This window comes from Tachysurus fulvidraco, chromosome 18, assembly GCF_022655615.1.
Source record: "Tachysurus fulvidraco isolate hzauxx_2018 chromosome 18, HZAU_PFXX_2.0, whole genome shotgun sequence".
Taxonomy (NCBI): Eukaryota; Metazoa; Chordata; class Actinopteri; order Siluriformes; family Bagridae; genus Tachysurus; species Tachysurus fulvidraco.
Window position 1 is genome coordinate 14,737,219 of NC_062535.1, and position 26,852 is coordinate 14,764,070.

Sequence of the window (26,852 nt, forward strand, 5' to 3'; positions counted from 1 at the left end):
TCTTTTTTATTTATTTATCACAGAATATGGATAAATTTTAATACTGAGTGCTTTGTGGTGAAAATATGGTACTTGGTTGAATATTTTATTGTGCATGATATATACAGATCTGGCAACCTAAAGAATTAGGTCTCCAAATACGATGCAAGGTGTTAACTAAGAAGTTCAGTGCTTTATTTACTTATTTTAAGTACCTCGTTATCTCGTTGTTGCTGAACTTGCAATTCGGTGGTTAACCAGCAGTTTCCCCTGTGAGTAGGCGGGTCCCATGCTGCGCTGTGTTAATGTTCGTTCATCATCATCATCATCATCATCATCATCATCATCATCATCTTCTTCTCTAGGCTTTTTCTCTCTCCTCTCCCACTCATCCATGCCTGTCCGTGTCCACCCGCCCCAGAACTGTCATACTCCGTGAGAGGGAAGATGAGAGGAATAAAGACGGAGAGAGAAACAGGAGGCGGAGACTTTCCTCGCTTGTCCTCCTGTCAGAGGCTACGTCAAAAACAGGATGATGATGGTGATGGTTTCTATACAGGAGAGAAAGAGAAAGGGAAAAAAAAGAAAAGAATGGATTCACAGCCTGTCACCAGAAACGACTTTCCCCCGCTCAAACGGTGTGACGCTGGCTTTTGTTTGTATCTTGATGTTTAGCCTCGAAGTTCTGTGTGTCTGAACTTCGCAAGATCAGAAACTTCTCTACTGTAAAAAAAAAAAAAAAAAAACTTTCTACTTCCAGCTCGGAGAACTCGCCCGATTACATCACACAAAACCGCAACAGTAATCGGGTTTGAGATCCATATTTTCATTTCCGGCTCTGGAGAGCCATCACATGGCTACGTTAAAGGCGTTATGTTCTAAGCGAGCGATCTTATCACATACATCATTTTTCCTTAGTGAGTGAGTCTATGTGTCTTTTTTTCCCCCTTTAATAAATGTACTTAATGCATCCTTACCTCCTTCACTGTATGCTAGTAGATGCTACTTTTGGTCTTATATCTATTGAAGTCATTATGTGTGTGTGTGTGTGTGTGTGTGTGTGTGTGTGTGTGTGTGTGTGTGTGTGTGTGTGTGTGTGTGTGTGTGTGTGTGTGTGTGTGTGTGTGTGTGAAAAAGGAGAAACTTTGTAGCTCTATCGAGTTACTTTTTTCCCCATTAAACCAGGTTCTTTGATTGGCTTTTAAGAACGCCGACCACTCACACACTCACACACACTCACACACTCACACACACTCACACACTCACACACACTCACACACTCTCGCACTCAGGACTCGTAACGTCGAACAGAAGGACTCTGATCGAGTGGTGTTGTGCTGGAATTAAACTTACCACTCGCTTTAATTCCATTAGACATTAGATTCCAGAGTGAGAAGTGAGACAATTAGGTTAGCATAAGTAGAAAGTAGCTACGCGAATTAATGCTGGAATTAGCACGGGATAACTGAAAGTTATAGTTTTTATTTTTTTCCCCCTCTCTCTCTCTCTCTCTCTCTCTTTTTTTTTCCTTTCAGCAAATGAAACCTGTGCTTGTTCCCCAGGTGCGACTCACTTCTGCACTGCGTCAGCGGACTCCTCGCGTGCTTCGTCTGCTCTGGTGCCGAGAGCGGGGCCATTCTGCAGCGTGTTTGCCTGTAGGACTGCTGGGCAAATGCTGCAGAATCGTACCGCTCTTGCAATCACCACTTTTCATCTTGTCACAATGAGACTGTAGAACAACCTCTGATCAGCTTAAACACGCCTCATACTTAGCTCTTGATGTTCCCGTGATGCTTCTTGTTCCTCTTAATAGCGCTAGCGCAGACGGAAATGATCGGCCGCTAATCATTCCCCTAGCTGCTAACCCTAATCGTCCTTCGTGTCTTTAATATTAAAGGTGACGTCCTGAGTAAAACTGTCGCCTGACACTAAAGCCACACTTCATCGCGTCGTAACCGATTTAGTGGCCCGCTTTTTACGGCTACACTTAACTTCCCTTCCTCTCCGCGTCGTCCGTCTCTATAAACTTTAAAGTTTACTTTGTTTACAAGCGAGGAATATACACAGCGTCGGGTTTTGGCAGGTGGGCGGAGAAACTGCGATTCAGGAGCGAAGCCAAACGCCCAGGCCGAGAAAAAAAACAGATGCTGGAGGAGCAGCGAGCGTAGCAATAAATCTGCAAGAAGGTTGGACCGAATGCTAACACGTCTCCCACAATGCAGATGGAGCCGATACAGGAAGAGTTTCTACTGAGGGTATTTCGTTCTCACAAGTTTAATACAAAACTAAAATTGTATTAAAGGATAAACAAAAAGAATCCAGGCAGATGAAAGGGCGAGCTCATTACGGGGAAATAAGGTTTAAAGCTCATACAACATGTCACATGACCACAAGCAACTGGATCACAATGTAGTCACAATGAGTACAGGGCTGTCAGGTGTCACGCATTGAGAGTGACAGTCACACATGTCGGTCTTTCATCACGTTCTCCCGACACACATCGTATTTCTCACACAGAAAAACTTTTTGACTATTTATCATATATTTAATAAGCCGCAGCGCCCAAAATGTATCAGTCCGCACCGCTGTCTCTATGGAACCGGGCAGGAATCAAGCGCGTCTCCCCTGGAGCTCTTAGTCGAGCCTGACACTTATCAGCCAATCAAAAAAAAAGAGGCTACACAATAGCCAATCAGAAAATAGCACTTTCTGGGTAAGATTTAACACAACAACCAATGAAAAAAAAAAACATTAGGGACGGTATTTTCGATGGTCGGTTTGAACAAAACCTCAACACGAAACAGCTTGTCTCTGGACGGGACATTGTCCTCAATCATGACCCTAAAAATGGCTGAGCTTCTGCTCAACTGTTTTATATGGGAGCAACATTACACATGATAAAGGGGTCCGAAAAAGGAAACAAACACTTACAATAAACACCACCAGTCATAATCTCCCTCTCTCTCTCTCTCTCTCTCTCTCTCTCTCTCTCTCTCTCTCTCTCTCTCTCTCACACACACACACACACACACACACACACACACACACACACACACACACACACACACACACCAATTAATAAATGGAAATTAAACAAATACTTTGTATCTATGATCCTTATTCCCCCATTATTGTTTTTCTTTTCTTTTTCTTTTTTTTTTGGGGGGGGGGGTGTTTGGAGATGTCACGCTTGCCTGTCTTCAAAACTTGAGAGCCCTGTGAGTATATTTAGGCACGTCACAATCAGCCCCCAAGCTCCTAGGCCATGTTGACCAATAAGATCCACCCGTTCGAGAAAAATGTCAGAAGTCAGATTGGCATGAGAAGCATTTATTTCTATATCGATCAACAAACCAAAAAAAAAAAAAAAAAAGAAATATTTTTAAATTGTATTAAGCTTGAGGTGTGAGTAGATGCAGTAAACCGAAATGTCCCACCCAAGTTGTTTGTTTGAGACAGATTGAGACGTCACCACCACCTGCCACCCGACGCTCGGAACGCAGCCGTGTCAGAACTGAGGCGCAGTTTGTCAGAAGGCTTGCTGAAACGCAAAGATAAATTAATGAGGCTTAATGATATACATCTGGTGCGGCTCGTGGAGCATACTGCGATGATTGGAAAAGAAAGAGAAATAGAAGTTGATGTAGTTCTCCACTGACGCTGCAGATTTAAATTACAAAATGCTCCTACTGCAATTATAAAAACTCACAAAGCTGGTGTGAAAGGATCTGTTGTAGTGTTAGGTGTAGGTGGCTGTAGGAGTTCTTATTGTAGTTGCTGATGTACCTGTGGAGGTTGTAGATGCTTTTGTCATCTGAAGGTGTAGGTTCTTATGGTTGTAGTAGATCTTGTTAGATGTGGTGGTTGTTGTTGGTGTGGTTGGTGTTGTGGTTGTTGTAGTTGATGTTGTGGTTGTTGTAGTTGGTGTGGTTGGTGGTATGTTTGTTGTGGTTGTTGTAGTTGGTGTTGTGGTTGTTGTAGTTGGTGTGGTGGCTGTTGTAGTTGGTGTGGTGGTTGTTGTAGTTGGTGTGGTGGTTGTTGTAGTTGGTGTGGTGGTTGTTGTAGTTGGTGTGGTTTTTTGTTCTTGTAGTTATGTGTTTTTGTTGGTATTTGGTTGGTTTTTTGTTTGTGTGTTGTTTTTCTTTTATTTTGTTTTTATTTTTATTTTGTTTTGTTTTCTTTTATATTTGTTGTGTTGTTTTTGTATTTTGCTTTTTTTTTTTTTTTGTTTTCTTCTTTTTTGTGGTTTTGTTTTTTTGTGTTTTGTTTTCTTTATTTTTTTGTCTTTTTGTTTTTTTTTTTTTTTTTTTTGTTATTTTAAATTATTTTTTTTTATTTTTTTTTTTTTTTTATATTTTTTATTTATTTTTTTTTTTTTTTTTTTTTTTATTTTTTTATTTTATTTTTTTTTTTTTTTTTTTATTTTACTATTTTTTTTTTTTTTTTTTCTTTTTTTTTTTTTTTTTTTTTTTTTTTTTTTTTTTTTTTTTTTTTTTTTTTTTTTTTTCTTTTTGTTTGGTTTTTTTTGCTTTGTTTTTTTTTTTTTTTTTGTTTTTTTTTGTTTTGTTTTTTTTTTTTTTGTTTTTGTTTTTTTTTTTTGTTTTTTGTTTTTTTGTTTTTTTTTTTTTTTGGTTTTTTTTTTGTGTTTTTTGTTTCTTTTTTTTTGTTTTTTTGTTTCTCGTTTTTGTTTTTGTTTTTTTTTTGTTCTTTTATTTATTTTGTTTTTATTGATTTTTTATGTATTTTTTTTTTGAATTTTTATTTTTTTTTTGTTTTTGTTAATTTTTTTTTTTTTTTATTTATTTTTTTTTTTTTTTTATTTTTTTTTTTTTTTTTCTTTTTTGTTTTTTTTCTGTTATTTTTTTCTAGTTTTTTTTTTTTTTTTCTTTTTTTTTTTTCTTTTTTTTTTTCTTTTATTTCTTTTTTCTTTTGTTTTGTTTTTTTTTTTTTTGGTGTTGTAGTTGTGCTTGTTTTACTTTGTTGTTGGCTTTGACAGGATTGTCATGAACAGGTGTGTGATGTCAGTGAAAACAGCTTTGACATGGAGATGTAGGCATCGAGCTGTGTGTGTGTTCTGTTTAAACTTACTCCTGTCCCACAGTTTCATCTGTTAATAAGGGTTTAAAAACCAGTGAGCACTCAGAGATACTAAACATCCAGCTTTCCTCATCATGTCAGGAGCTCTGGGCCACGAGTACACGGAGATAACAAGTCTCAGAGGAAGTGTTTAGGCGTCAGTTCAAAGCTGTTTTAGGCAAACATGCGTTAGTGTGTATGTATTTGACTGAAAGACAAATTTTTCTTATGTGCTTGCAGTGATTTAGAGACTTTGAGACTGTTTTAATTGGTCAGGTTCTGCTCAAGGTTTGATGTTCTGAAGCTATTCCGAAAAAACATTTTTCCCTTTTTTCTTCAAACCTAATATTTAAAAATCATGAACACAGAGAAAAGGTGGAAAAAATTGTTTGTTTGCTTATAAAGAAGTGTGTTTTACTGTTTTACTGCTACTCAGAGGGTTTAAATCATCTGGTTAAATGAAATAAATAAATAAATAAATAAATAAATAAATAAATAAATAAATAAATAAATGTGTTAGATTTGGCGCTCTATTATTGTCTCATTAAGGTTTCTTTCTTTCTTTTTTTTCTTTCTTACCAAATTTTCAGATCGCTGTCATCCATAAATATAATATTATTATTATAGTTTATAAATTTGAACACTTTCCTAGATTTATATTTATTTATTTCACATCAAAGAACTCAAAACCTTCTCCGTTGACAATAAGCGAGGCCATGTTTTTTTTTATTTAAATTGTATTTGTCACATAAATGTACACAGTATGATATGCTGTGATAATGCTAAAAAAAAAGGATAAAATATAATTATATATATTGAGAACAGAATTATAATGTAATAAACACCTTCTATACCGTACGTACAGTACATCGTTTTTTATTACAATTATTATTTTTATTATTTACTATTCTGTATTCATATTTTATTTTTAATCCTATACTTTCCTTATCAGACGAGCACTTGTTATAAAAACGACGTTCTAATCCTGAAACCTGGCAACCGTGAGCTGGGCCGTGAACCTGCGGGTCATTTCGAAGTCTAATCCACATAACTCACTCGAGCAGAAGTGACGCGTTAGAGTTATACTCTCGTCTAAGTTGAAATTCTGTACGTCAGCAGAAGGTATTGATTCTATTTACTCTGAGCCCTTTATTGTAAGGACTCAGTTTTCTGAGCTGAACGTCTCTAAACTGCTATTTATTGTGGTTCGGTGTCGCAAAAGCAGCAGCAGCAACAGCAACAGCAACACAGTGAATGCTGAAACATACATCATACAGAAGCATTTAGCATTTAATAAAGCATATCCTCTCAACTGTGGGTTTTTTCTCTGCTATGTGTGTTTGCAGCCTGTAAAGTCGGCTTCTACAAGGCCTTCGCGGGGAACATCAAGTGCTCCAAATGCCCTCCGCACAGTCTCAGCCACTCTGAGGCGTCGGCGTTGTGCCACTGCGAGAAAGGCTACTACAGAGCGGGCAAAGACCCGCCGAGCACCGCGTGCACACGTCAGTCCACCTCTATTTATCTAATCATCTGTCTAGACTCTGTTATTACATCCTTCACTGCATAGGCTCATGCGAGTTAGATTTCTGCTCTTTTATGATATAATCATTCTGTTTCATGTCCTCGCTTCACCCTGCTTTGTCTCTTTGTGTCCCTGTCCTTTTTCCCTCATCTGATTATACCGACTTGTTCCAGTAAAAAAGGGAAATTATCTACACATAACATCATAATTTATTGTTAAAGTTAAAAAAAATTAATAATTGTAATTGAGGAATTTTGGAAAAACAAAATGTTTTGTACGAAATGTTGCATTTTTCTAAAAAATGACATTAAAATTTCAATTAAAAACAATATTATACAGTATATGCTGAAATTTTATATTATTATAAATTTTATATATAGTATATAAATTTTTATCTGCATCAGATATTATTTTAATCGAAGCAATTGATTAGTTGACACTTTTTAAAATTTGAGGCAGAATTTGATCCGTGTTATTTTTTATCCCTCAGGACCACCCTCACCTCCACGCAACGTGGTGTACATCATGAACGAAACGGCCCTGTTCCTCCAGTGGGCTCCTCCCAGCGACACAGGCGGCCGTAAGGACGTGACCTACAACGTCATGTGCCAGCGCTGTAGTGTCGAAGGTCAGTCCTGCCAACCGTGTGACAGCGACGTGCGCTTTGTGCCGCCACCTGTGGGCCTGACGCGCACCTCTGTGGCTGTGCAAGACCTTGTGGCCAACGCTAACTACACGTTCCAGATCGAGGCGGTTAACGGCGTGTCGGGGATGGGACGGGCAGTGGGACAGATGGCCAACATCACTGTCAGCACCGCACAGGCTGGTGAGTGAATTTCAGCAGCAGACGTACTGTACAGTGCTTAAAGCTGAAGCATGTAACTTTTAAAGAATTGGGGATCTGGAGCCCTTTGTGGTAAGACCTTGTCATTACAAGCATTTCTGCTTATTCATCCCTGTGTGGATTAGATCAGTTGTCTAAGAACAGCAAGTTGATAGACACGAGACAGCTTGAGAACCTTGATTAGATTCTGCATGTCAATATTCAGTATTTCCTTTTACACAAAAACAAATCCAACCCACTCAAAGCTTGGCTTGGTGAACTAGCCAGACAGTGAAGATTTTAATGAGAGCTTTATTCAGATGTGATTTGCATAATTATGCATCTTCAGAAAATATTCTAATTGTTTTCTCAGAATTAACTATAACATTCACATGTGAATATCTCCAACACCTTATTTTATTCCCAGACGAAGGATATAAACAGCTCTGAAACCACAAATTTGATTTCAGGGTCACTTCCGAGATTTAAGTCTCGACTACGAGGCGCTATGTCCGTCACAGTCTCTTCACTGTTCGCAGAGTAAACATTTTATTCTGAATGTCAGTGTTGTGTTGCTGTTAGTGTTCTCCTATCTGATCTGTAATTAACCTTATACTAACCTCTACATTGTCATGAGTAGTAGGTATCTAGCATCCCTGCCATACATTTTCTAAACCGTTGAAGGTCACAATTACACAGACACTTATTTAATGTGTAGAATCCGATCAGCCTATAAAGCATGTCTTTAGGCTCCTCTTTAAGCCCCTGAGGCAAAGGAGCAGGAGAGCAGGTCGGAAGCGGGAGTCGAACCCCCATCCCACAGAAATGCAAAGAAAATGTGCTACCCAGTAAGCCATCATGCATTAGGGGGGAAGTCGTGGCCTAATGGTTAGAAAGTTTGACTACTAACCCTAAGGTTGTGGGTTCGAGTCTCGGGCCAGCCACGACTGAGGTTCCCTTGAGCAAGGCACTCATGGCACCGAATACCAAAGCCCTTACCCCCCGCCCACCAATGGCTGCCCACTGCTCTGGGTGTGTGTTACGGTGTGTGTGTGTGTGTGTGTGCGTGTGTGTGTGTGTGTGTGTGTGTGTTCACTGCTGTGTGTGTGCATTTTAGATGGGTTAAATGCAGAGAACGAATTCTAAGTATGGGTCACCGTACTTAGCCGTATGTCACGTCACAATGCAATGCAACGATTAGTCGTCTGCAAATTAGAGCTGTCCTCTAAATAAAGGCATAAAGGTGAGAGGCTTTGTAATAATTTTCATTTAGTAGGAAACATTCCCTTCAGGACTTTTTTACTTTAGCGATCCCAGCAATGTTTTTTTTTTCCAAATGCTTGTTTGACATCATCACACATAATTGTCCATTCACATGCATGGAATGTACAGCTCTCATAGAAAGTACAGTATGTGTCTTCACTGGTAGGAATTCAAGACAAAAGGCACAAAAAAAAGAAAAAAGAAACAAAACCAAACATCGTCGGCCGGTACGTTACATTTCATATTACAAGAACTCAATGGAATCCTGATTAAATAAAACAATTTGCCCAACAGAATAAGTGTGGAAATGAACTTGGAGTCAACTTGAAGTCTGCACAGTTTACTTTGCCTCATCAACAGATCTATATTTATGTCAAATTCAGCTGAAAGACTTGTGAATCAGCATTCTGTCTATAAACACGGACATTTCAGCTTCTCCCAAGCGCTCGCAGTTTGGCATAACGTAATTGGATTGATAGTTTTGGACTAATTCTCTAAAAACCTCTACTTTTCAACATGTCTTCGCAAATATATAATATAATTGCATATGTTATCTCTTTGCATCTCTATAATTTATTTGTCACAGAAAGTGCCGCTGGCAAAAGACTCAGACAAACTCTTTTATATCCTAGATGATTATTTCACCTTGTCATCGCCGGATTGTGGAATTTTTCACATATCGTCTTTGAATTTTTTATTTTTTTTTGCATAATACCGCCTAGAGTGTTTCATTTGAAGGTGGTAAAAAAAAAGTTGTTTGCGCCTTCACCTCCAGCTATGAACGTCAAACAGAAAGCTTATAATATATAGCAGAATATTTTTCTGCCTGGTTGGTAAGAGGTATGAAATCTTGTTCTTGTCGGCCTGACTTCCTCATAGCTCTCACACAGATTATATAAAGCACTTCTCCTTGGTAGAATAAGGAGCCCTGTTTTGTGCTGCTCACAGTATAGCCTTACGTTCCCTCTTGAAGGGTTATTGAACTTCACGAAGGTCCGGTTTCATAAAATTCCTTCAGTACAAAGGTCTGTCACTTCAACTTATGTGACTGAATGATGCCAGGAGTTACCCTTTAATGCTAAAACATTAATTATTCATTCCTGGCTATATTTGAGACAAGTTTTGTTTTGTTTAAAATTACCAAGTCGACAGAACCCGTTAGTGCCACGGAATCATAAATTCCTTCTTCTGTCTACTGTTTGTCATCGATTTTTCTTTCTTTTTTTGACAAGTCTGGGGAGATGAATCCAATAAAAACCTATGAAAGTCTGAAAAAAGCTTTCTTTTTCAAACCCAATATTTCTAGCCCCGTAGCTATTGTCTGGACGGATGAACAGAAACAATGCTTGGTCATGTTTAGAAACCTGGAGTTGCTAAATTGCAGATATTTCTTTTGGCACATTGGCAGAACTTTAAATCAATGATGCTTGCCTATAAAGCCAAAGACAGATCAGTACCCGGTTACCTCAAAACACCTCAGCATTCTGATACACCTCCCTCTAATCCTTTAGCATCATCTGCTTCATTGGTTTAACCATCTCTTGGGTGCAAGGAAATCCTGCATCAAGGCTCTTCTCTAATCGGGCATCTACTGTACAGTAAGTGGTGGAATGAGGTTTCCCTACTAGATTCATGGAGTATTTAAATTAACACCAAACAAGTTGTAAGATTGATGGTAGACTTAGTCTGTGACGTCATGAACCGTTATCAGGATGTATTCGTTTATAGACACCTCGAAGCACTTTTATATTTCCCTCTCTATAAGGTCTATCAAATATATATACAGTATATGTATATATTCCATATATATAAATGTAAATATTTAAACACTGCATATGTTTCCACACTATCTTACTGTATGGTCTGAAATTTTGCCAGGCTTGTATCTGGGCCAAAGTTCGTCACCGGGTAAAATTAGTAAAGGTATACACTGTCATATGACCCTGTCTATACTGGCATGGTTATGCGGGTCATTTTGATACTTAATGCTGCCATGCCAGATGTAATCCACATGCCAGCAATGCCATCATTCACTAGTGGCCTGAACATTTTGCTATGGAGCTGCAGAGCCTGGTAAAGCATCACCTCTTGCAAGCACGGGTACATTACTGGGTTGTCCTGAGGGAACAAACAGCTGAGGGACCAGAAAGAACTCTACCAAACTCAACAAGATCAATGGAGCAAACAAAATCTAAATATACACACAGACAGCAACCAGGTGCTCTAGTTGACTCTTGTTGAGGAAGATACAGATTGCACTGTTCGTAGATAGTTTACGCCAAGTTACTGCTATTTCAGTTGTTAGATATGATATGGTCTGGGCAAGAAATTAAAGGTAAATGTCTTAGTTAGGGGGCACGGTGGCTTAGTGGTTAGCACGTTTGCCTCACACCTCCGCCTTGTGTGTGTGGAGTTTGCATGTTCTCCCCGTGCCTCGGGGGTTTCCTCCGGGTACTCCGGTTTCCTCCCCCGGTCCAAAGACATGCATGGTAGGTTGATTGGCATCTCTGGAAAATTGTCCGTAGTGTGTGTGTGTGTGTGTGTGTGAGTGAATGAGAGTGTGTGTATGCCCTGTGATGGGTTGGCACTCTGTCCAGGGTGTATCCTGCCTCGATGCCCGATGATGCCTGAGACAGGCACAGGCTCCCCGTGACCCGAGAAGTTCGGATAAGCGGTAGAAGATGAACGAATGAATGACCTATTTGGACAATTTTCACTCAGGCACTTACTTTAGTGTCATAATTCAAGCATCTTAAATCCTATGCTTCAACAGGTATGACAAGTTGTCTTCCACAGAACGCTCAGACTGCATAAACAAATGTTTTTCCCATCCTGCCTTCAGGCCCTTGAGTTTAAGAGTCAGTATTATACATTGGTACACAGTTTTTCTGGGGAGAGATCTGTTTCTCTCCGGACCCTGGCTCTGTGGTCCGTGGGGAAATGAGTGTGCCACAGTCCACTCCGATGCTATTCTCAGTGTGCTGAGTAAACCCATTTCAGAGACAAGGGTCTTTCATTCAGCATGTCATTGCAGAAGCTACTGCTTCTTCTCGCCCATGCTCAGTTTTACACTAATAAAGATATAGTACTGTAGCTCAGGACGACATGTTCCGGGTGTTTTTTTTTTTCCACATTTGCCCCTGGCGTTGTCAGCAGATATGGCAAAGACCAATAGAAGACTCCAGCTTAGCTAAATTAGTCTGCCTTGTAGGCTTCACTGCCCAGTTCTTGACCCTAACCTTTTCATTGACTTATTGCCACCATCCTTCTTTGTGCTCATTCGCTGGCCTCATGTAGATGAATTACTCCTTTCAGTGCCCATTGGCTGATCTTGATTTGATCTTCAAACCTCAGAGGCTGTTGTTCTGACAGAACCGTTTTAGGTTGCTGTCGCTGTTAATGGAACAGATTAAGGGAGCAATAGACCTTGTTAGATGTTTAAAGAAATGTAAGCAGAAACCAGTTGGAGATGATGGCAAGTTGAAAAAATGTACTTAGTATTGTGGTTCACTTTTGATCAGTGCCACGGAATCTTATGAGAATTTTGGATGAAATCTGACACGCACACTTCTCCGTTGACTCATCGAGGTTTTTTTTTTTTTTTTTTGGTAAAAAGCCATGTTGTTATTTCACCTTTTACACCAGAGAAGTTATAGTTCTAAAAACGTACGCGATAAATGTTTTACAAAAATGCTAACGTTAATAGCTGCAAAGATCGAATATAGAAGCAGCAATTATTCATGGGTTTATTTTCATTTTTATTATTTTATCTTATGTTTATTTTTTTTTTTTACACTTTGGTAACCTGCCAGCCTCCACCCACCATCCAGCTCTAGCCTACAAAGATAATGGGTGCTTTTCCCAGACAGCAAGGAAAGTTTTGCCAACTTGAAACCTTTTTGGCTATTCTACAGCATCTATTCAAACATTCTGATCTATATATATATATATAGGGTCTGAATCCTGAAATCTGATGACCCCTACTATCAGGTGATGGACTGAATGATGGTGGTGAATGTTTATGTGGTTAGACAGCTCTTGATGAACCTTGTTGCCTCAGGAAGAGAGCAGTTCACCAGTCTTTTCTGGCAGAAATAGTTATAGACCGCATGATCCAGTACCTCCTGCCCAGATGGCATGAAATTAAAGAGTACTCTGGGTTTGACCAGCATCCGTGTCATGACCAATAGTGGTAGCTGTAGGTTTTACTCATTCATTTGTAATTCCAATGTGATCCTGTTTACTGAGTACCAACTTTTTTATGCATGGATTTAGCTTTGCTACAGAATCTTTTCCAGCACTCCATTTGATTGACTGAAATACTTTGAGTCTGCATCCAGATGGTTATCCACCAGTTGACAACCCCTAGCCAATACATTGATATTGTACTGTCAGGACTGTGGTGGACTGAATAGTAGCGGTGGATGTTTACGTGGGTAGACAGCTCTTGATGAACTAGGCTGCCTCAGGGAGAGAACAGTTCCCTGGTCTAGTCTGGCAGAAATAGCCATAGCCCACATGCTTCAGTACTTTCTGCCCAGATGGCATGAGGTTAAAGAGTACTGCGTGTGGTTGGGAGGAGTCATGAGCAATTCCGACTGCAGGATTCACTCATTCACCTGTAATTTCCAGTGTGACGTATGAGATGTCAGACGTGGCGGCGGGTGCAGGTTGTGTTCAACTCCACCACTCTGCTTTTCTCTGTCCTTCTTGGTGTCTCCATGACAAAGAGGCTCATCGGTATTGATAGCATTCGCGATGCTGGTGTGATTGGTGTGGCCTGTGTGCTAGGACGGATCCAACCGCAGCTGAGAGTACACAGGAGCACAAGACCCCAACTATCCCCGTAATCTGCCACCCGCTGACACCAACAGTGTCATTACAGAGACAGACAGAGAGGGAGGAGGGAATTCCAGGTGTAGATCGTTTCGAAAGGTTAGGCCTGCATCTATATTTAACACTCAGCCGACGGATCCGTTTCTCCTATGCATATTAATGAATGGCTAAAGACTGAAACTGCACTCATCATTCTGTCGCTCGGCTAAACCCTTGTCTCAGTTTTAGTCCCTGAAAATAAATTCATTTATAATTCAAATGCATGATATTGTCATAAAGCTCCAGGAGCCCATTTTCCTCCCATAGTCAGCTACCATATTATTGAGGTAATTGTGACTTCAATATGCATAAACCCATCAGTATACATCACTCCTGAGGGTCAAATGTTGATTACATTTTTTTCTTCTTCGAGGATTAAAACAGATCAGGACATGAAGTTATAGGAGAATCATTTTTATCTGGTCGTTGATTATTTTCCTGTAACAGCATTCCACCAGGTGTTTTAGCCCAAACCCTGGTACTTTATTTTGCTTTTTTTTTAACCTTCCTGTTTTCTCTCTCTCTCTCTCTCTCTCTCTCTCTCTCTCTCTCTCTCTCTCTCTCTCTCTCTCTCTCTCTCTCTCTCGGATGACTGTTTAGCCTCAGAAGAAGTGTTAATGGTAGTCATACTGATTAGAGGTTGATCCAAAGCTGGGAACTCTTTCCTCCTGAGCCCAGGCAGGATAGACAGACGGTAGGACAGTGGGTTCACATGCTGCCACATGCCTTTCCTTTGCATCTAATGAGAAAGACACAGAAAAAGAGAGAGTGGGCCAGAGAGGCTTAGCAACTGAGCCAGAGGAAGCTGCTAAGCTGTTAGAATACCTGCTGGACCAGTTGTCTTGTGTGTAATTTTAAGGGATTTTGTAATATTTAGTATTTATTATATGCTTTTTGCTCATTGGCTGTTGGGGAAAAAAAACTATTTGTATATGTGTGTCCCTTACTAATCTGTAAAAATGTCGAAATATATTAATGGTCTGGAATAATTGGGACAAACCGCAGAGAGTCCAGATGGTTTTTATATAGAAACATACTTTCTTTATTTTTTTATTTATTTTTTTATTTATTTCTGCGACAGTGACAATATGCACAGGTACAATAGTAACAGTGTTTGTGCTGATAAGACAAAGCATATTAAGTCAGAGATATTAATTCTAAACATAGGTATTGAATATGCATGGGGTTTGAATGCTGTAACCTCTGTGCAGATTGAATCGGTGTGTGTGTGTGAGTGTGAGTGTGTGTGTCTGTGTGTGTTTAGCTCTTAAAAGGATTTTGAGTACATTAAGTGTATACTGTGTTGGCGTAGAGTTTTTGAACATTTTCACACTTTTACTCTATCAAAGCCCACTGTAATTTCAGACCCATGATCTAGGCTGACGAGAGACGAACCTCATCTGGTTTTCTGGCTGCCGCAGCTCAGCCACCTGAAGGATTGCAGTGGCATTTATTATGTTGGCTTTGTAGAAGCCAACATTCTGATTTCCGTTATAAGATTGTTATTATTATTATTATTATTATTATTATTATTATTATTATTATTATTATTATTATTATTATTATTAACATGGACATGTGACATAAACACTCAGCACAATGAGGGGAACTGCCCCACGGGTATTCTGGTCATGTCACATGACGTCACATGTAGCCCCGCCCCCAAAAAAAGCGAAATCAAAAATTTGCATAACATGGACATGTGACATATCAAAACACTCAGCACAATGAGGGGAACTGCTCCACGGGTATTATGGTCACGTCACGTGACGTCACGTGAAAATTAAAAATTTGCACAACATGGACATTTGACATATCAAAACACTCACATATCAAAACATTTGACATATCAAAACACAATGAAGGGAACTACCTCACGGGTATTCGGATCACGTCACATGCTCATGTCCGCTCACCTCCAAAAGTATTGGCACCCTAGCGGTCCAGTAGCTTTCACAATCTTTCTGTCCACTCGCCTCCAAAATGCACCGGCCTTTGCGAATACTTGCACCGTCAAAGCCAAAATCCAGTTCTGAACTGCTTTTCTGCTCACCACGGTTGTAAAGAGTGGTTATTATAATTCCTGTCAACTTCTTCAGATCTCTCTTTTTAAAAAAGGGCCATAACATTGACAACCCAACACTCATGCCACTGTCAGAGTAACTAAGAACACTTTTATCTCCTCGTTCTGATGTGTGATGTGGAGATCAATACACGTGTTTGACCTCAATCTGTGTGATTGTACGTGACGCACGATTGGCTGATTTGTTTATTCTTAATAATGTGTAGTATTTTGAGTTTTGAGAAATAGTCAGCCAGTAGTGGAATCCAAATGTTGCCTAAAATATCTTATTTGACAAAAATAGGAGCAAACTATAGATTTTTGTATTAAAGTGGACACTGTGAGTAAATGTGGGTTTTTTTTTTTTGTTTGTTTTTTGACAAATAATGAATTGAATCAAACACAAAATGAATAATTACACAAAAGCTAAATGTAGTGGCTAAACTTAGTAAAAGTATGACACAACTGTATATATTTTGTTGTTGGCAAAGTTAATACAATAGGGGGAAACCAGCAAAAGTGCATATTTGAGTGACGTGACCGAGTTTTAACCCGGTAACGAAGGAATGAGAAAATCATTGTGTGTCTGAAAACTTAGACATTACACTGACTGAAACATGAGCGCATCAGATTTTCAACACGAGCTTTTCACTTCAGCTCTTCACCAGCTGTAAGAGCCAAGCAAGACATGTAAGAGAATGAGTGTGTGTGTGTGTGTGTGTGTGTGTGTGTGTGTGTGTGTGTGTGTGTGTGTGTGTGTGTGTGTGTGTGTGTGTGTGTGTGAGTGTGTGTGAGTCTCTGAGGGACATTTCAAATGTTAATACATTCCCTCTGTAGGCAGCTTGCAGCTCACAGCTCGCTCTGCCGTTCCCACCATCACCTTATTTATTTTTTTATTTCCTATTTTTAGCTTTCAGATAGACTCGTCAAACTGTCCTGTCAGATACACCGTGTGTGTGTGTGTGTGTGTGTGTGTGTGTGTGTGTGTGTGTGTGTGTGTGTGTGTGTGTGTGTGTGTGTGTGTGTGTGTGTGTGCACATAATGTCAGAAGAGCTCTCATTACTGAACATACACAGACACACACACACAAGCTGACAGGCAGTCATGCACATGCATACGTACGTACAGACACACACACACACACACACACACACACACACACACACATGAAGCCAGACAAGCAGCAGATGTACATAGGCACAGGCTGGCAGACTGTTTACAGACACACACACACACACACACACACACACACACGTGTGTGTGACTCATACTTTAGCATTTGAAGACTATAGAATTCATTGTAGGTTATGACTAAAACACAGCATAGAAAATAATCTGTAAAAGGTTACTAAGTAGATGGTAAGATATTCTTTATTAACAAATGTAAGAACATGTAATCTTTAATGTATTAGGGTGTAAAGTTTACAATAATACAATATGACCAGACTGGACAACATGTACTATGATCCCTGCAATGATATGTGATTGAATATCTGAAGATTCTTAAATCTGCTGTATACAACACAATACAGGTACAGTAGGCCTCTTATACAGAACAATACCATAGCATGTGATACAATGTAATGCAACATGATATGGTACTGTTTGATGCAGTGTGAGAGGACATGATAAATACAATATGATGATATATGAAGCGTAATGTGAATGTGAATGATGTGAATGATTTAACACAATGCGGTGCCATATGATACAGTGTGATGTGATGTGATATGATATGGTATGATGCGATATAATATGATGTGATGTGATGTGATATGAAACGGTATGATATGATATGATACGATATGATGTAATGTGATACGATATGGTATGATGGGATACAATACGGTATGATTAGATATGATACGGTCTGATGTGATATGATACGGTATGATCTGATACGATACGGTATGATGTGATATGATACGGTATGATGTGATATGGTATGATCTGATACGATACAATATGATGTGATACGATACGGTATGATGTGATATGGTATGATCTGATACGATACAATATGATGTGATACGATACGGTATGATGTGATATGATACGGTATGATCTGATACTATACGGTATGATGGGATACGATACGGTATGATGTGATATGATACGGTATGATGTGATATGATACGGTATGATCTGATACGATATGGTATGATCTGATACGATACGGTATGATGTGATACGATACGGTATGATGTGATACGATGCGGTATGATCTGATACGATGCGGTATGATCTGATACGATGCGGTATGATCTGATACGATACGGTATGATGTGATACGATACGGTATGATGTGATATGATGCGGTATGATCTGATACGATGCGGTATGATCTGATACGATACGGTATGATGTGATATGATACAGTATGATTTGATATGGTATGATCTGATACGATACAATATGATGTGATACGATACGGTATGATGTGATATGATACGGTATGATCTGATACGATATGGTATGATCTGATACGATACGGTATGATGTGATATGATACGGTATGATCTGATACGATATGGTATGATCTGATACGATACGGTATGATGTGATACGATACAGTATGATGTGATATGGTATGATCTGATACGATACGGTATGAATGATGTGATACGATACGGTATGATCTGATACGATATGGTATGATCTGATACGATACGGTATGATGTGATACGATACAGTATGATGTGATACGATACGGTATGATGTGATATGGTATGATCTGATACGATACGGTATGATGTGATACGATACGGTATGAATGATGTGATACGATACGGTATGATCTGATACGATACGGTATGATGTGATACGATACGGTATGAATGATGTGATACGATACGGTATGATCTGATACGATACGGTATGATGTGATACGATACAGTATGATGTGATACGATACGGTATGATCTGATACGATACGGTATGATGTGATACGATACGGTATGAATGATGTGATACGATACGGTATGATCTGATACGATACGGTATGATGTGATACGATACAGTATGATGTGATACGATACGGTATGATGTGATATGGTATGATCTGATACGATACGGTATGATGTGATACGATACGGTATGATGTGATATGGTATGATCTGATACGATACGGTATGATGTGATACGATACGGTATGAATGATGTGATACGATACGGTATGATCTGATACGATACGGTATGATGTGATACGATACGGTATGAATGATGTGATACGATACGGTATGATCTGATACGATACGGTATGATGTGATACGATACAGTATGATGTGATATGGTATGATCTGATACGATACGGTATGATGTGATACGATACGGTATGAATGATGTGATACGATACGGTATGATCTGATACGATACGGTATGATATGATACGATATGGTATGATCTGATACGATACGGTATGATCTGATACGATACGGTATGATGTGATACGATACGGTATGATATGATACGATATGGTATGATCTGATACGATACGGTATGATGTGATGCGATGCCTTCAGATATGATATGATACGATCTCTCATGAGAGCTGAGATCCTGATATATCATTGGCTGTGAGTTTGAGAGCTCTGGGTAGGAAAGCTCTGGGTACTTATCTTGTGGCGTTACATACAACAGACGTTTATATACAAAGGGAGAACTGAGAGAAAATCATTCTATCAAAGCGCTAAGTATAAAAGTATCAGTTGCTACACCGAACTAATCCAGTACCAGCATCACGTCTTACACACCGGAGCGACTCGTCAGGAAAATAAGCCAGCTTAGCCGCTTACACACTCGCAGCTATCGACATGCTGCGATACGCTATCCCTCTCCTCTCTCAGGCAGTATAGTCTTACTCAGTAATTACTTCACTCTGCAGCCTTTTTGTCTAGTTCTGTAAGGAAGCGTCCTCAGAAGCGGTATCATCTCCCGTCTGTGTGCCGCCCATCCCCTCCGCTTTAGCCCTGAATCCATTCCAACCGGTGTCTGTAATTTTGATGAAAGTGCTTTGCTCGCTTCCAGCTCTGCCGGAGTAAAACATCTCGGCTCTGCTGAAATATGGAGGGAATTCAATTTAAAAAAAAAAAAAAAAAAAAAGCTTCTCTCATAAGAGAAAATGTGTAAAATTCCAAAAATATTCAAGCCGTGCGCTTCGGCAATGAGGAAGCCACGCTAATTAAATGGCAATCCCTGACATTAAGCAAAGCAGGAAAAATCTCATTACAAAACTGAACAATTGGTCAGGATCCACACACACACACACACACACACACACACACACACACACACACACACACACACACACACACACACTTAAACACGTCATGTGATGCGCATTATGAATACGAAGGACTGGAAAATTAGCAATAATATTTTCTCACGCTTTGTGGTTAGATTGTATAGAAGAAAAAAACAACCCTCGTATTTGCAGCGTACGTCTCTGCAGTGTTCTCCGGGTAAACATTTGACCGCTGTAACTACCACCACCGACGACTCCTGCTTTTCTCGAGTGATTTGCCATTTACTTAACATTGGAACCCTGCTGTGGCTGAGTAACTATGAGCCAAAGTGGCCCCATGGAGCCGGACACTCCTCCTCTTCACTTAGAGTTTCAGACAGCACGGGGAGACTGGGACCTGCTGTCAACACGACTGGGACAGATAAGTGACAGGGGACCTCTGTCTGTGTGTGTGTGTGTGTGTGTGTGTGTGTGTGTCTGTGAGATTGGGTACTCTGTTAACCCAGTGGTCCACAACAGCTCAGGACTAAGAACTAACAACATAAACCATGTCAGTAGAATTATTGTTAAAAAAAGAATTCAATTTACAAATGAAAAAATATCAGCATTAAAATAATTATTATTACACTATATTTCATCTGATTTTGAAAACGAAGATTTTTAATATTTAATTATGTATTTAATTAAAATATTTAATTCTTATCAAACGGATTTGTGAATTTACAGACAGAAAGCACTTGAAAAAAATATGTTTGACTTGCTTTTTTTTTTTTAGATCATTTTGCGATCGTGTGCTTGAATAGATGTCGCCAATTGTAACAACATTTACAAACTCCAAAACGGTCGGAATTACGAGTGGACAAACCGTGTTTGAGCTCACTTTGTTAAAATGTCATAATATAATGTGCCAAATTTACCAAATAGATGCCTTGGCAAAAATATTTTTTCTTTCTGTTACATAAAGATAGAAGCTGATTTCGGTTATTTTTGGTTATTGTGTGTTTGGTTTATGAGGCGAGTTCCTGAAAAACAAGCAGCGATAGCGGATACGGTTTGATACATAACGCAAAAGTTTACTTTATCAATAGTAATTTAGTAGAGAGAGAGAGAGAGAGAGAGAGAGAGAGAGAGAGAGAGAGAGAGAGAGAGAGAGAAGGGTCAGAATAGTAATAGTAATTTTAATCAATTGATTAAAAACATGAAAAAGCAGAAACGCATTAAAAACACAGCAGATTCTTTGTATTTCATTTTCTAGAAGTAGAATATTTGAGTATCTCTCTGGGACCTCAACGAACCTGATGTCATTATTTACAAATTCCTGATTTATAAAATATATATACATAATTTTTTGTTTGTTTGTTTGTTTGTTTGTTTGTTTGTTTGTTTGTTTAAATTTACACGACCACTGTCATTATTTACAAATTCCTGACATATATATATACATTATTTATTTATTTATTTATTTATTTGTTTATTTATTTATTTATTTACATTTACACGACCGCTGTCATTGTTTTGGTGCTCTACACAAACCGCTGCAGTTTTTTCCCCACACAGATTTTGACATTTAAAATATCAGGCAGGTCGTGTACGGGTCGGACAAAACTAAACAAAAACCACAGAATATAAATGACTAAGAAAGTCAGAGCTAAATTGAGACGATTCTTCATGACAGTTGATAACCGAAGACTTGAAGGATGCAGCGATCGCTGACGGAAAGGTCAGAAATGAGCAAAAATAAACTTGCAGCACAGCCGTGAATTATAAAGGGGAGGAAAGCGACTCGGTGGTAATGTGGAGAGATATTTTTCTGTCTCAGGGATTCAGGCGGCAGGTTAAGTGTCTTTAAGGGATGGGTGTGAGGCGGGAAGACTGAGGTACTCACATGGTTGGTGTTCATGAAGGAAAATCAGAAGTCAGAGTCTTAGTTTCAACTATAATTTTTTTTTTTTACAAGTTTAAACTTCTTTATCTGATGAACCGTAGCTTAATTTTGTCGATTATACTTAATATACAATATTAAGTGATTATACACCTTTATACACAAATAACTCAAATATACACAAAGAGTCTAAAATAGTAATGTCTTAAATTAATTTTTTGCTACTAGTCACCTACTAGCAGAAACTGGATTTAACAACTTTAACAGCATGTCAACTTTAGGGACGATCTGACAATTTAGGGATCATCTGACAATTCCTAAGTGTATTCATTTGCCCACATGTTGTTTGTTTCCTTCTGTGTTCCAGATGCTCTGAAAAGGCTAATGAGTGTTATGTGTCAAATGGCCTAATTAGCAGAAATAGAACCGGACACAAATATATTACTTGGATAGAACAGACCATGTGCTCTAAAGAAATACAGACATGAACAATAGACATTTTGTCGCACATTTTATATGGTGTGGGTTTATCTGTGGTAATCAAATAAACTCTGCAGATACAGTGGTTCGTTTAAATAAGTGTATGTATGCGTGTGTGTGTGTGTGGTAGTGTGTGTGTGTATGAGATGAGAGGTGTGTGTTTGTGTGTGTGATGAGAAGTGTGTATGTGTGTGTGATCAGAGTTGTGTGTATGATGTGTGTGAGTCATAAGAGGTTTGATGACTGGTGTGTGTCTGTGAGTGATGAGAGTTGTCAGTGTGTGTGTGTGTGTGTGATCAGAGTTGTGTATGTGATGAGAGGTGTGTGTGTTTGTGTGATAAGAGCTGTGTGTGATGTGTGTGTGAGATAAGAGCGTGAAGAGAGCTGTGGGTGAGTTGGGTGTGTTTGTGTGATGAGAATTGTGTATGTGTGTGTGATGAGAGATGTGTGTGTGATGTGTGAGTTTGTGTGTGTGAGATAAGAGCTGTGTGTGTGATGAGAGCTGTGTGTGTGTGTGTGTGTGTGTGTGTATGATGAGAGCTGTGTGTGTGTGTTCTGCCGAATGACTATATCTTTGTTGTTTGTGTTTGTGTTACGGGACCAGATTCAGGTTTGTGTTACTGTTTTGAAATAATTTCAGGACGGATCAGCACGGTTCAGCTAGCAACCTTTGCCACTGTAGCTTTTTAGGAGGCTACGTGCATGCCGGTTTCTTTGGTGGCTCTGTGTGTTGAACTCTGACAAGCTAAAAAGACAAGTGTGTTTGTGTTTGTGTGTGTGTGTGTGTGTGTGTGTGTGTGTGTGTGTGTGTGTGTGTGTGTGTGTGTGTGTGTGTGTGTGTGTGTGTGTGTGGACGCTTGTCAAGAGATTTCAGTCTGTCCGAGCAGAGACATGTCGGGTGAAGAGCAGAGAGACTCAGACTGACACCTCGCTGTCCACCCAGGAGACACTGAACCTCAGAGACAGACAGAGAGAGAGAGAGAGAGAGAGAGAGAGAGAGAGAGAGAGAGAGAGAGAGCAGGGCAGGACAGGACAGGACAGGAGTCAGGTCTCTGCCTGCCAGCCTGTGTGTCCAAAGATGGACAGACCACTGCATACAGCCTCCACCTGAGATCCTCCTCAGACATCTATAGGGAAAAATGTGTTTGTGTGTGTGTGTGTGTGTGTGTGTGTTGTGTGTGTGTGTGTGTGTGTGTGTGTGTGTGTGTGTGTGTGTGTGTGTGTGTGTGTGTTGTGTGTGTGTGTGTGTGTGTGTGTGTGTGTGTGTGTGTGTGTGTGTGTGTGTTGCTCCTCTGGTGAGTGGCAGCTTGCAGGTTGCTGCTGATTGCGCACATATTGTGTGTGTTATGGAATGCTAATGCTCAGCTGGCCTTTCACACAGAATGCAGGAAAAGGAAGCGCAGGCAAAAAAATAGCAATTCCCATCCCATCTGCTTTCTCTCTCTTTCTCTCTCTCTATCAGTCTGTCTGTCTGTCTGTCTGTCTGTCTGTCTGTCTGTCTGTCTCCGTCTCTTTCACTCTCCATCACCTCCTGTTCTCTCTCTATCAATCTCTCAATTTCTTTTTATCTTGACGATCAGTCTTTCACTCTCTGTCTCTTTCTCTCTCTCTTTCTTTCACCTCTCTCCCTCTCTATCAATCTCTCTTGCTCTCTCTCTTTTTCACTTTCTTTCTCTCCATCTGCTCTCTCTCTGTCTCTCTCTCTCTTTCTCTCTCTTTCTCTACCGCTTTTACTTTCTTTCTCTCCATCTGCTCTCTCTCTCTCTTTCACTTTTTTCTCTCCATCTGCTCTCTCTCTCTCTGTCTCTCTCTCTATCATTTTTACTTTCTTTCTCTCCATCTTCTCTCTCTCTCTCTCTCTCTCTCTCTCTCTCTCTCTCTCTCTCTCTCTCTCTCTCTCGTAGATGAATAGCGCTCCTTACACTTCATTAGGGCGTACCAGTCCGTGCGAAAGAGACGGCGATTCACTCGTTCAAACCTCTAATGAAGATTTGTTTGCGAGTGAGTTCAAATGGTTTGCAGAATGACACATTAATCTGGAATTATAGAGTTAATGAGGCCTGATCAGCGCTTGTCAGGATTTCTAATGAATTCTGGCTTTGTGATTTCACTCTGACCAAATTCAATGAGTCAAGCGTTATTGTGTTGGCTGTGCAGCATTAATCGCCGGGACATTCTCCACAAGACCCAGGAAAACTTCAGCTCATTATTTTAGTCACGCAGTCGAATATTGGGGAAGATTAGCAAGGAGAAAGAACTGATGGTGGTGAGAGTGTGGGGTTAGAATTAATATGGGGTTAGAATTAATATCGAGTTAGAATTAATATCGAGTTAGAATTAATATCGAGTTAGAATTAATATGGGGTTAGAATTAATATGGGGTAGGAATTAATATGGGGTAGGAATTAATATGGGGTAGGAATTAACATGGGGTAGGAATTAATATGGGGTAGGAATTAACATGGGGTTAGAATTAATATGGGGTAGGAATTAACATGGGGTTAGAATTAATATGGGGTAGGAATTAACATGGGGTTAGAATTAATATGGGGTAGGAATTAACATGGGGTTAGAATTAATATGGGGTAGGAATTAACATGGGGTTAGAATTAATATTGGTTTAGAATTAATATTGGGTTATAATTAATATCAGGTTATAATTAATATGGGGTTAGAATTAACATGGGGTTATAATTAATATGGGGTAGGAATTAATATGGGGTTAGAATTAATATGGGGTAGGAATTAACATGGGGTTAGAATTAATATGGGGTAGGAATTAACATGGGGTTAGAATTAATATGGGGTAGGAATTAACATGGGGTTAGAATTAATATTGGTTTAGAATTAATATTGGGTTAGAATTAATATGGGGTTAGAATTAATATGGGGTTAGAATTAATATGGGGTTAGAATTAATATGGGGTAGGAATTAATATGGGGTTAGAATTAATATGGGGTAGGAATTAACATGGGGTTAGAATTAATATCAGGTTAGAATTAATATGGGGTTAGAATTAATATTGGGTTAGAATTAATATGGGGTTAGAATTAATATGGGGTTATAATTAATATGGGTCACTAGCTAGCTGAGGTGTATTTGCTAGCTGTGTTAGTTACTGATTGGATCTAAGACTTTGATGTTTTTTTTTAGTTTTGTTTATTTATTTGTTTTGATTTCACTGAAGTCAACCTGCCTTTGAAGTCCCTTCGGTCTGTGGTAGGACTTTTTTCACCCGTCGCTGTGACCTGCAGTCTAACCTCATCCTTATATATCTGGTATAAAAAAAAAGAAAGCACTTAGCCCTATATGACTAGGACACAACCCTGAATGTACTGTAGACCTGAGTGTTTTTACCTTTCGCCTCGATCCCAAGCTCCGAGCTCACCTCTCATACCTGGGAGTCTCTTCTAGCAATCTGTTCTTAACTACAGGCCCAGACAGCAGCGCTAGCTTCACTGTAACTTCCTTCTTATCTGACCTCTCTCTCTCTCTCTTTCTCTCTCTCTCTCTCTCTCTCTCTCTCTCTCTCAAGTCACATTATAATTCAGTAAGTACGACTCTCAGCTCGGTTCACTTCCTGCGCTGCTTCCTGTGGGATTCGCGGCGATCTAAACAAGATCGCTTAATGTTTTCATCTCTACCTGAAACCCGGAGAGACGGCGAGGAAAAAAAAAAAAAAACGAGAGAATCTATTACTGCTATTTTCATTTCTTTTTACCCATCTTCCTCATTATTTCTCTCTCTCTCTTTCTCTTTTTTCCCCTATTGCTCATTCCGGCAGCAAGCAGCACTCCGAGAGAAAAATTATGGATTATACAAATAGATCCCATGAGGCCGTGCGTTGGAACATAATGGCCCATATAGATATAGTAATTAAGATGGGGTACAGCGGCCCGGAGAGGGATGAGTCCACTTTTTTTTACAGCGCAAGACAAATTTATCGTATCAAAGAACACAATTAGTGCTCGAAAATAACTTATTCCGTTTTATTTCCCACTCTGGTTGTCTGTCTCGCTCTGGGTTTCATCTCTTTTTATTCTCTCTCTTTTGTTTTTGTTTCTCGAATACGATGAATTTTTGATTCTTTGGTCTTTATGTGTCGTCCCACAGCGTTTCTTCTCTTCTTGTGTCTTCTGGTGCTGGTTAGTAACGTACAGAAATGTGCTGTCTGGGTTGTGCTCCTGCTGCAGTAAACACTGTCTGCCTTTGACTTGTTAATTCTCTGTGTCTTGTTAATTAGCCTCCACCTATTAAAGGGTGAATTAATATCGATCGGCGTGGCCTCGCAGTCGGCCCGGCGAGTTATAGTGTCCCTGTGCGTTCGGCAAAATGCTACTGAAGTGGAAACAAGGCCACACACACACACACACACACACACACACACACACACACACACACACACACACACACACACACATGTCTTACTATATTTGTAAGGACCTCCTGTTGACATCAGTTATTAATCTAGATAAATAATGCTACTCGTAAATCTAAACCCAGCTTCTTCAAGCTCAGGAACCAAAATCTTTTAGCTTTTTATCAAAGAATAAAAGTCTGTTTTTTTTTTGTTTTGTTTTTTAAAGAGACAGCTGTACTTACAAGATCAGAACCTGTTACATACTGTAGGGCTGTCCGTGTCGAGA

At 39.4% G+C, this 26,852-nt stretch overlaps 1 protein-coding gene across 1 annotated transcript in view; it reads left to right on the plus strand.

Annotated features, from left to right (window-relative positions):
* Positions 1 to 26,852, plus strand: part of epha6 (eph receptor A6) — a 143,372-nt gene that overhangs the window by 87,894 nt on the left and 28,626 nt on the right. Inside the window, exons 4-5 of the mRNA XM_047803675.1 lie at positions 6,402 to 6,557; positions 7,068 to 7,403. Of these exons, the coding sequence (XP_047659631.1) occupies positions 6,402 to 6,557; positions 7,068 to 7,403 (492 nt within the window). The remainder of the gene's footprint in view (positions 1 to 6,401; positions 6,558 to 7,067; positions 7,404 to 26,852) is intronic.